At 47.4% G+C, this 11485-nt stretch overlaps 1 protein-coding gene across 3 annotated transcripts; it reads left to right on the top strand.

The window, feature by feature from the left end:
* Positions 1-9948: 9948 nt before the first annotated feature.
* On the top strand, positions 9949-10662 carry LOC147087941 (histone H1-like). Of its 3 annotated transcripts, none has more exons than XM_085977850.1 (2): positions 9949-10329; positions 10411-10662. In XM_085977850.1, exons 1-2 carry the CDS (start codon positions 9949-9951, stop codon positions 10660-10662), a joined length of 633 nt encoding a protein of 210 aa, XP_085833976.1. The 3 variants fall into 3 exon arrangements, with proteins under 3 accessions (XP_085833976.1, XP_085833975.1, XP_085833974.1); XM_085977849.1 differs by having other exon boundaries at positions 9949-10461; positions 10531-10662; XM_085977848.1 differs by having other exon boundaries at positions 9949-10662.
* The last annotated feature ends 823 nt before the right edge of the window (positions 10663-11485 follow it).

Below are 11485 nucleotides of genomic sequence, written 5' to 3'. Positions count from 1 at the left end.
TTCATTCTGTATCTCTTAGTCTCTGGTGGTGTGTGTGAGTTAGGGATTTATTCTGTATCTGTCAGTCTCTGGTAGTGCGAGTGTGGGATTCATTCTGTATCTCTCAGTCTCTGGTACTGTGCGTGAGTGTGGGATTCATTCTATATCTCTCTGTCTCTGGTAGTGTGAGTGTGGGATAGATTCTGTATCTCTCTGTCTCTGGCAGTGTGTGTGAGTGTGGGATTCATTCTGTATCTCTCAGTCTCTGGTAGTGTGTGTGAGTGTGGGATTCATTCTGTATCTCTTTGTCTCTGGTAGTGTGTGTGAGTGTGGGATTCATTCTGTACCTCTCAGTCTCTGGTAGTGTGTGTGAGTGTGGGATATATTCTGTATTTGTCAGTCTCCAGTAGTGTGAGTGTGGCATGCTGTCTGTATCTGTGAGTCTCTGGTAGTGTGTGTGAGTGTGGGATTCATTCTGTATCTCTCTGTCTCTGGTAGTGTGTGTGAGTGTGGGATTCATTCTGTATCTCTCTGTCTCTGGTAGTGTGTGTGAGTGTGGGATTCATTCTGTATCTGTCAGTCCCCAGTAGTGTGTGTGAGAGTGGGATTCATTCTGTATCGGTCTGTCTCTGGTAGTGCGAGTGTGGGATTCATTCAGTATCTCTCAGTCTCTGGTACTGTGTGTGAGTGTGGGAATCATTCTGTATCTCTTAGTCTCTGGTGGTGTGTGTGAGTGTGGGATTCATTCTGTATCTCTCAGTCTCTGGTAGTGTGTGTGAGTGTGGGATTCATTCTGTATCTCTTTGTCTCTGGTAGTGTGTGTGAGTGTGGGATTCATTCTGTATCTCTCAGTCTCTGGTAGTGTGTGTGAGTGTGGGATATATTCTGTATTTGTCAGTCTCCAGTAGTGTGAGTGTGGCATGCTGTCTGTATCTGTGAGTCTCTGGTAGTGTGTGTGAGTGTGGGAATTCATTCTGTATCTCTCAGTCTCTGGTAGTGTGTGTGAGTGTGGGAATCATTCTGTATCTGTCAGTCTCTGGTACTGTGTGTGAGTGTGTGATTCATTCTGTATCTTTCACTCTCTGGTAGTGTGTGTGAGTGTGGAATTCATTCTGTATCTCACAGTCATTGGTAGTGTGTGTGAGTGTGGGATTCATTCTGTATCTCTCTGTCTCTGGTAGTGTGTGTGAGTGTGGGATTCATTCTGTACCTGTCAGTCCCCAGTAGTGTGTGTGAGAGTGGGATTCATTCTGTATCGGTCAGTCTCTGGTCGTGCGAGTGTGGGATTCATTCAGTATCTCTCAGTCTCTGGTACTGTGTGTGAGTGTGGGATTCATTCTGTATCTCTTAGTCTCTGGTGGTGTGTGTGAGTGTGGGATTCATTCTGTATCTCTCAGTCTCTGATAGTGTGTGTGAGTTTGGGATTCATTCTGTATCTCTCAGTCTCTGGTAGTGTGTGTGAGTGTGGGATTCATTCTGTATCTCTCAGTCTCTGGTAGTGTGTGTGAGTGTGGGATACATTCTGTATTTGTCAGTCTCCAGTAGTGCGAGTGTGGCATGCTGTCTGTATCTGTGAGTCTCTGGTAGTGTGTGTGAGTGTGGGAATTCATTCTGTATCTGTCAGTCTCCAATAGTGTGTGAGAGTGTGGGATTCATTCTGTATCTGTCAGTCTCTGGTAGTGTGAGTGAGTGTGGGAATCATTCTGTATCTGTCAGTCTCTGGTACTGTGTGTGAGTGTGTGATTCATTCTGTATCTTTCACTCTCTGGTAGTGTGTGTGAGTGTGGAATTCATTCTGTATCTCTCAGTCATTGGTAGTGTGTGTGAGTGTGGGATTCATTCTGTATCTTTCACTGTCTGGTAGTGTGTGTGAGTGTGGAATTCATTCTGTATCTCTCAGTCTCTGGTAGTGTGAGTGTGGAATTCATTCTGTATCTCTCTGTCTCTGGTAGTGTGTGTGAGTGTGGGAATCATTCTGTATTTGTCAGTCTCAAGTAGTGTGAGTGTGGGAATTATTCAGTAATTGTCAGTCTCCAGTAGTGTGAGTGTGGGAATCATTCTGTATCTCTCTGTCTCTGGTAGTGTGTGTGAGTGTGGGATTCATTCTGTATCTCTCTGTCTCTGGTAGTGTGTGTGAGGTTGGGATTCATTCTGTATCTGTCAGTCTCTGGTAGTGTGTGTGAGTTTGGGAATCATTCTGTATCTCTCTGTCTCTGGTAGTGTGTGTGAGTGTGGGATTCATTCTGTTTCTTTCAGTCTGACTCTAAGTGTGATTTTTGGACTCGTAGGTAATGTATTGCTCAGTCTGCGGGATATTTATGCAACTTTTTTCTATGCCTTTCATTCAGATACCGTTCGTCTGCTCTATCTGATATTAATTTGGTGCTAAGGCTGCACTATTGTGAGATTAACTCAGTGAATTTCAATCTGGGTGTGATTTTGGGCTGGGATTGATGCATCTGCCCGTCAGAGGGACTGTGTTGAGGTGAAATGGAACCAACCTCTGTCTCTCCTGCTCTGTTTGACTGTTGGATTGAAAATGTGTCTCTGAAACTTGGGATCAGTGCGGGACTGACTACTGCTGCTGTCTGTGACTGTGGAACTGATAACCTGTCTGTGTCTCTGCACTCTGGGAGTGAAAACATACCTACTGTGTGTGAGAAGGAGCTGGCTGCACTGTTCCTTAAGTCTCAGATGGAGGAAGCTTCACATTTATTCCGGTTCCTTCAAGTACTTGCCTGTAGGGAAAAAATGTATATTTTTTCAATCAAGAACAGATGAGGTAGAAAATACAAAAATTATCAATTTATAATCTCTCTGCTAATATTCATTATGAACATTCTCAAAGGAAAGCCAGCGATACAAACAGTGTCAGTGTCTGACTCCACTACAGTACTGCAGCAATCAGCTTCTGCACACCAAGTGTGTTGTGTAGTTTTACAGCAACTTAGAGACATCTGCTCACAACCCTTACCCCTTCACTGCTCCATGAATGGGACTACCCGATGGAGCAGGGAATCTCACACCAGCCAGATTGCTGCTTCTAACCGTTCAACCAAAAGCAAACAGCCACAGTTTAAAACGTGTCCTTCAATCTTCTTACCTGGCAAGAAACACGGTGAGCCTGGAACTAAAGCGGATAAAGCTCACTGCTGGTTTGGAGAGAGAAAGCAGCAATGATTGTAAACAGCAGATTCTTCCCATTCTATCTCCCTTACCCTGGACACACGTTGGCCACACACAGCCCGAGAACGGCCTCTCCCTTCCCTCACTCACTCCATGCTCTGAGACCAGTTCTTGTTCCACTCCGGCTCTTACAAACAGACGCCGACTCCCCCTGAACTGTCCCCGGACTCAATGCCGATCTCTGAGCCCATCTGCGGACACGCTCCCAAAGCGATGAGCTGCTGTAAGGAGGCTGCTGTTTGCTGCCTTACTCCGGGGCCCTGATGTCTCCAGTCCCGGTTCTTTTAAACCATCTTCTTGCGCTCACTGAGTGAACGGCGATCACAGGCAGGGCTGGGGGAGGGGAATGCGCATGCGCTCTTCTGCTCACTGGGAATCGCCGTAGGGGGCGGGGCTTAACTGCGCACGCGCAGCTCCCTGCATAATTCAGCATAAAAATCAAAGGGAACTTTCCCCAATTCACTTTTATCAGAATCTGAGCAAAGGTATTGGGCCTGGGGGGTGGGGGGGAAGGACAGAGAATGTCTAAAGCTGGGGGCTTGTCCATTTAAGGTGCTCAATTTGGGATCATTCCGTGCAGGGTGTTTGCTGATCTTGTGCAGTCTTCACAAAGCAATCCTGCAGAAGCATGGGAGGAACGAGGGAGCCGGAGTGTTTCCTGGAATGGGGCATGTGTTAATATCTGATAGCAACAGTCCTAGATTACTCGGCCACTGAGAGTAATACCAAATGGCCCTGAGCGGCGAAGTTGCAGAGAGTGAAACAGGCAATAGAGGGTTAAATATTGACCATTGTTTGTCTCGCTCTCTGACACAGTCCCGCAGTGTGGGATTAATAATGTGTCTGTCTCTGGTACAATATCAGTATAAGACCACATCTTCTGTCTCTCCACTGGGAGCTTTCTGGAAATAAACTGAACTTCACAGTTTAGTCTGGAACTGATACTCTCTCTCCCTCTCACTGCCCTCCTCACTCTGTCTCTCCCTCTAACCATTTGCTCTGTCTCTCTTCATTCTCTGTTGCACTTTCTAAGAAGGTGGGATGCTGTTACTGAGCGTGAAATTGGCACATTGACAGGAAGTCTAATACCGACACTCTCACTCTCACTCGCTTTTCTCTCTCTCATGTTGTACATGAAGGAGGGATATTTTAATTAATGTCCTGTGGATACAAATTAGAAACTGTAAGACTGATGCTGTGTCTCTGTCTGGTACTGGTGACTGGAACTGTGTGAGTGTGGGATCCATTTGCATCTGTCAATCTCTGGTAATATGTTTGGGTTGGGATTAATTATGTATCTGTCAGTCTCTGGTATCTTGTGTGAGTGTGGGATACATTCAATATCTCTCTGTCTCTGTTACTGTGTGTGAGTGTGGAATAAATTCTGTGTCTGTGAGTCTCTGGTACAGTGTGTGAGTGTGGTATAAATTCTGTATCTGTGAGACTCTGGTACTGTGTGTGAGTGTGGTATTTATTCTGTATCTGTGAGTCTCTGGTACTGTGTGTGAGTGTGGTATAAATTCTGTATCTGTGAGTCTCTGGTACTGTGTGTGAGTGTGGTATTTATTCTGTATCTGTGAGTCTCTGGTACTGTGTGCGAGTGTGGTATTTATTCTGTATCTGTGAGTCTATGGTACTGTGTGTGAGTGTGGTATAAATTCTGTATCAGTGAGTCTCTGGTACTCTGTGTGATTGTGTAGTTCAGGCTGTAATAATCGAATTGATATGATACCTTTAATCTGCTACTGTTTAAGATTTTTGGAGTGGTATGTACTGTGTAGCATTGTCAGTACTAATGGAATTGATACTATATCTTTCAATATGTTTATGTATGAGATTTTTGGGCTGGTATGTAATGTGTATATGTAATGTCATAGAGGGGGTGCAACGGAGATTCACCAGACTGGTTCCTGGTTTGGGGGACAGATTGAGTATAATAGGCCTAAATTCCCCAGACTTTAGAAGAATGAGAGGTGATCTCATTGAAACATGCACAATTCTTACCAGACTTCACAGGGTAGATGCAAGGAGGAGGTTTACCCTGGCTGGGGAGTCTAAAACGAGAGGTCCCAGTCCCAGAATAAGTGGTCGGACATTTAGTACTGAGATGAGGATAAACTTCTTCACTCAGAGGGTGATGAATCTTTAGAATTCTGAATCCCAGAGGGCTGTGGTGGCTCAGTCGTTGAGTGTATTCAAGACAGAAATTGATAGATTTTTGAATATTAGGAGTATAAAGGGATATGGGGATAATGCAGAAAAATGGAGATGAGTCAGTGTATCATCCATGATCTCACTGAATGGCGGAGCAGGTTCGAAGAGCAAAATGCCCAATCCTGCTCCTGTTTCGTATATTTCTTATGTTCTTATCAGTCTGCACTCTGGGTTACTTCATTGCATTGGATTCTGTAACTTTCAACCAGTCTGTCGTATTGGATATTTATTTTGTAGCTCAGGCTGCACTCTTGTGAGATTGACACAGAGCCTTTCAACCTGATAGTGGGTGTGATTATGGGCTGGGATTGATGTATCTACCTGTCAGCAGTACTGAGTTGTGGTGAAATGGAAACAACCTCGGTCTCTCCTGATCTGTTTGACTGCTGGATTGAAAATGTGTCACTGTAAACTGTGAGCAGTGGTGGACTGACCACTGCTGCTGTCTGTGACTGTGGAACTGATAACCTGTCCGTGTCTCTGCACACTGGGAGTGATAACATACCTACTGTGTGTGAGATGGAGCTGGCTGCACTGTTCCTCATGCCTCAGGTGGAGGGAGCTTCACATTTAATCCGGTTACTTCAAATACTTGCCTGTAGGGATTAAAAGTATTTCTTATAAATCAAGATCAGATGAGGTAAAAAATAAAAAGGTGATAGAAACATAGAAGATAGGAGCAGCAGTCGGCCATTCGGCCCCTCGAGCCCGCTCTGCCATTCAATGAGATCATGGCTGATCATCCAAACTCAGTACCCTGTCTCTGCCTTCTCCCCATATCCCTTGATCACTTTAGCCTTAAGAAATATATCTAACTCCTTCTTGAATATACTTAATGAATTAGCCTCAACTGCCTTCTGTGGTAGAGTATTCCACAGGTTCACCACTCTCTGGGTCAATTTATAATCTCTCTGCTAACAATCATTATGAACATTCGCAGAGGAAAGCCTGCGATACAAACAGTGTCAGTGTCTGACTCCACTGCAGTACTGCAGCAATCAGCTTCTGTACACCAAGTGTGTTTTCCAATTTTACAGCAATTCAGTGCCACAAACCAACCGCTGCACTGCTCCGTGAATGGGACTACCCGATGGAGCAGGGATATTTACACAGGGCAGATTGGGCACAAACATGGCAGATGCAGTATACTGTGGATAAATGCGAGGTTATCCACTTTAGTGACAAATACAGGAAGGCAGATTATTATCTGAACGGCAATAGATTGGGAGAAGGGGAAGTGCAATGAGACCTGGGTGTCCTTGTGCACCAGTCGCTGAAAGTAAGCATGCAAGTGCAGCAGGTGGTTAAGAAGGCAAATGGTACGTTGGCCTTCATAGCGAGTGGGTTTGAGTACTGGAACAAGGATGTCTTGCTGCAGTGGTACAGGGCCTTGGTGAGACCACACCTTGAGTATTGTGTGCAGTTTTGGTCGCCTTATCTGAGGAAGGATGCTCTTGCCATGGAGAGAGTGCAGCAAAGATTCATCAGACTGACACCTGGGATGGCAGGAATGAAGTATGAGGAGAGATTGGGTCGATTGGGCTTATACTCGCTGGAATTTAGAAGGGACGGGATCTCATTAAAATTCATAAAATTCTAACAGGACTAGATGCAGGAAGGATATTCCCGATGGCCGGGGAGTCCAGAACCAGGTTTCCCAGTCTAAGGATAAGGGGTAAGCCATTTAGGACAGAGATGAGGAGGAATTTCTTCACCCAGAGAGTGGTGAACCTGTGGAATTTTTTACCACAGAAGGCAGTGGAGGCCAATTCATTAAATATATTCAAGAAGGAGTTAGATATATTTCTTAAGGCTAAAGGGATCAAGGGACATGGGGAGAAGGCAGGGTCAGGTTACTGAATTTGGATGATCAGCCATGGTCTCGTTGAAAGGCGGAACAGGCTCGAGGGGCCGAATGGCCCACTCCAGCTCCTATCTTCTATGTTTCGATGTTTCCATGCTAAATCCCTCTCCCATGGGACTAACCATTCAAACAAAAACAAACAGCCCCTGTTTAAAACGTGTCTTTCACACTTCTCACCTGGTGCCTGCAATAGATGCTCTTTGTATCAATCCTTACTGTCCGGCTCTGCTTCCACTGCTCACTATCCAATGACAAGAAACACGGCGAGTCTGGAACTAAACCGGGAACATTCACTACTGGTTTGCCGAGAGAAAGCAACAATGATTGTAAATAGCAGATCCTTCCCATTCTGTCTCCCTTACCCTGGACACACGCTGGCCACACACAGCCCGAGAACGGCCTCTCCCTTCCCTCACTCACTCCTTGCTCTGAGACCAGTTCTTGTTCCACTCCGGCTCTTACAAACAGACGCCGACTCCCCCTGAACTGTCCCCGGACTCAATGCCGATCTCTGAGTCCATCTGCGGACACGCTCCCAAAGTGATGTGCTGCTGTAAGGAGGCTGCTGTTTGCTGCCTTCCTCCGGGGCCCTGATGTCTACATTCCGGGCCATCTTCTTCCGCTCACTGAGTGAATGGCGAACAGAGGCAGAGCTGGGGGAGGGGACCCGCATGCGCTCTACTGCTCACTGGAAATTGATTGAGGGGGCGGGGCTAAACAGCGCAAGCGCAACTCCCAGCATTAATTGAGCACAATAATCAAAGGGAACTTTCCCCAACTCACTTTTATCAGAATCTGAGCAAATGAACTGGGCCTGGGGGAAAAAGGACAGAGAATGTTTAAAGCTGGAGGCTTGCCCCTTTAAGATGCTCAATTTGGGATCATTCCGTGCAGGCTGTTTGTTCTTCATGATCGCGTCTTCACAAAGCAATCCTGCAGAAACTATTGAGGAACGAAGGATTCGGAGTGTTTGCTGAGACCGTGCAGGAGTTAATATCTGACAGGAACAGCACCAGATTAATTTAATCGGAGAGAATCACTCGATTACTGAGAGTAACACCGAACGACCCTGAGCTGCGAGATTGTAAGAGAGTACAACAGGGAAGAGAGGGTTAAATATGGGACATTGTTCCTCTCACTCTCTGATATTGTCCCGCAGTGTGGGATTAATAATGTGTCTGTCTCTGGTACAATATCATAGAAGCCTAGAATCATTGAATGTTTCCAGCACAGAAGAAGTCCATTCGGCCCGTCGAGCCCGTGCCAGCAAGGGCCCTTCAGTTTGTCCCAATCCCCCGCCCTTTCCCCGGAGCCCTGCAAATGTGTTTCCTTCAGGTGTTTATCCAATTCCCTTTTCAAAGCCAGGATTGAATCTGCCACCATCATCCTTTCAGGCAGTGCATTCCAGATCATAACCGCTCACTGCATCAAAAACTGTGTCTTCAGCGCACCTCTGGTTCATTTATCAATCACCTTCAATCTGTGTCCTCTGCTTCCCCACCCTTCCACCAATGGGAACAGTTTCTCTCTGTCTACTCTGTCCAGGCACTTTTTGATTTTGAACTCCTCCATCAAATCTCCCAACATTCTCTGCTCGAAGGAGAACAACCCCAGCTTCGCCAGACTCTCCCCGGAACTGAGGTCCCTCATCCGTGGAACCATTCCTGTGAATCTTGTAACTCTCAGTGAGAGGTGAGTCTGCATCCTCTGCCTCCCCAGTGGGATCTCTCTGGATTCACGGGACTGGAGAGCCCAGCCTGGAACTGATAGGCTGTATGTTTTTCTCACCGCCCTGCCTCGCTCTGGCCTGTCTCTCGCTCAGCCCAATCTCTCTCTCTCTCACTGTCTCTCTCACTCTCTCGCTATCCGCTCTCTCTTGTACTGTTTGTCAGAGCGGGATACAGTTGAGCCTGATATGGAAGCACTGTTGAAAGTGCAAGACTGACATTGTGTCTGTTTCTCTCTCTCTCTCTGGTGCTGCCCCTGAATCTGGGGAACAGAGCGCCGGCCTCAGAGTGTTTAACACTGACTGAGCTGGGAAACTCCAACTAACCCCGAGAATCTGCAGCACAGGCCGAGCGGAGAGGAAAACCTGTCCTGTGAACTGTAAATCTGGGAACAGATTGTGCTGTGAATGAGCAGAGTGAACATTGTGTCAGCGAGAGTGTGTTAAAGGGGCGGGTGGGTTAGACTAATGTCACTGTGTTTGTGTGTCCGCTCTTATCGCCGGAATTCAGAGACCCTCTTGTGTAAAATTCAAAGATTTCCCTGTCATAGGATCGTCCTGCCCCCCTGCTCAGCCCTGAAGTGGGAATTAAACGTGAAGCTTTATTTGATTTCAAATTTCAGTCAAAAAACAGCGAACATGTGCGCGATCGGGTGAGAGAGCGCGATCAGTGCAGCAAAGAAACGGCTTTAAATCGAAATTGCTGCCTTTAATTCTGATGAAACTTTCTCGACAGCAAACATCCCGGTCTTCGAGAGCAACAGAGGCCAGTCTGGGAATGTGGAGTGCCCGAGTTTAATTGGAATCGGAGAGTTAATGAGGAGAGAGAAACACGGAGAGGCTGGAGGGGCCGGGAGCTGACAGCAGGGTGTCTCCGCCCCGTCCGCTCGCTGCCTTTAAGTTGCTCGGTGCCGCCGCCTGTCGTTTCATTCCTGACCCAGCTCTGACTGTCAGAGAGATTTTCTACAGAGTCGCGGACATGTCTGAGACTGCAGCCGCCGAAACGGCTCCTCCTGCCGCCGCCGCTCAAACCAAGGCTCCGAGCAAGAAGAAGAAGGCGGCTCCCCGCTCCAAGCCAGCCGGTCCCACGTTGGGCGAGCAGATCCTCGAGGTTGTGGCGAGTGGCAGCGATCGCAAGGGGATGTCGCTGGTCGCGATAAAGAAGGTTCTGGCTGCCAACGGCGTCGATGTGCTGAAGTTAAGTTCCCAGATCAGGTTAAGTATCAAGAGGAAAGTGGAAAACGGCTCCCTGGAGCAGACCAAGGGCACGGGCGCCTCGGGTTCCTTCAGGCTCGCTAAGAAGGAATCCCAGCGGAAAGAGGGAAAGAAGGTGAAGAAACCGGCAACCAAGAAATCTGCAGTAAAGAAACCAGCAGCCAGGAAATCTCCAGCCAAGAAACCAGCAGCCAAGAAATCTCCAGCCAAGAAACCAGCAGCCAAGAAATCTCCATCAAAGAAACCAGCAGCCAAGAAATCTCCATCAAAGAAACTAGCAGCCAAAAAAACGAGCAAGAAGACAGCAACGTCACAAAAGACAGTGAAAGCGGCGGCTGGGAAGAAGGCGGCGGTGAAGAAGCCCAAGAGCCCCAAGAAGGCAACAGGCGGAAAGGTGAAGGCAGCCAAGAAGTTGGAAAAACCCAAGGCCAAGCCCAAATCAGCAAAGTCTCCCAAAGCAGCGAGCAAAAGAAAGTAAAAAGGACAACTTGTAAACATCTGAACCCAAAGGCTCTTTTCAGAGCCACCACATCTTTCCAAAAAGAGCTGATCGCGGAATCAGATGATCCATGTCCCGGGGCCGGGCTCAGACTCCCGATTGAAATCATTTCAAATGAAACCCGGCTTCCTGGTGACTCGCTGACATTCGCTGCACCCACCCCTCCCCCAGTGTCTAATAAAACACAGAATGGGATGTCCGGGCCGGGCCTCACTCTAACTGGGGGTTGTTCGGCTCCAGTCTCAGTTCAGGGTCATTTTCAGTTCACAGGTTCAGGGTGAGAGTCTCTGTGAGACGGTGACACTGGGGATACCCCGCATCACAACTCAAACCCCAACACATGAGATTCTCCAAATCAGTTTGTAAACTGCTGAACCCGTCTGTGTGGGGAGAGGGAATAAGGTCAGAGATTGACATGGAAGGAGACGGGTCGACTTGTGATTGAAGGGACTGTATATAGGCGCGAATATTACTGATTGTTAATTGTAACGGGAACTTATGTAAAAGATTCTGGTTTCAGGAAACCCTTGAATATGAAGTCCGAATCTGTAAGGGTTTGTGCGGAGCGCTGTGTTTCTGTTCTACTGTCGATAAACGGTTTGAAATTGGCGGTTACAGAAAGCTGGAGGTGGAGCTGGAAGATCAGAGGCCGCTCTCTGCTCTGTCTGTCACTCTTGAAATTGTCTCCTCCCCTCCCGCTCTCTCTGTTTAATCTCTCACTCTGTCTCCTCCCCCCCCCCTCCCTGCCTTTCTCAGTCAAGTCGAACCCGACCTTACTTCTGATTGGTGGTCTCCTTCACAG

Source organism: Somniosus microcephalus, unplaced genomic scaffold (genome assembly GCF_052327205.1).
Source record: "Somniosus microcephalus isolate GS21.2 unplaced genomic scaffold, FLI_Smic_1.0 unresolved_chr5, whole genome shotgun sequence".
Lineage (NCBI taxonomy): Eukaryota > Metazoa > Chordata > Chondrichthyes > Squaliformes > Somniosidae > Somniosus > Somniosus microcephalus.
The sequence above is the reverse complement of the archived record's forward strand: the minus strand, read 5'-3'. Positions and strand labels throughout refer to the sequence as shown.

Bases quoted from the DNA above. Each gene is read 5' to 3' on its own strand.
- LOC147087941 (XM_085977848.1), top strand. From the start codon at position 9,949: ATGTCTGAGACTGCAGCCGCCGAAACGGCTCCTCCTGCCGCCGCCGCT.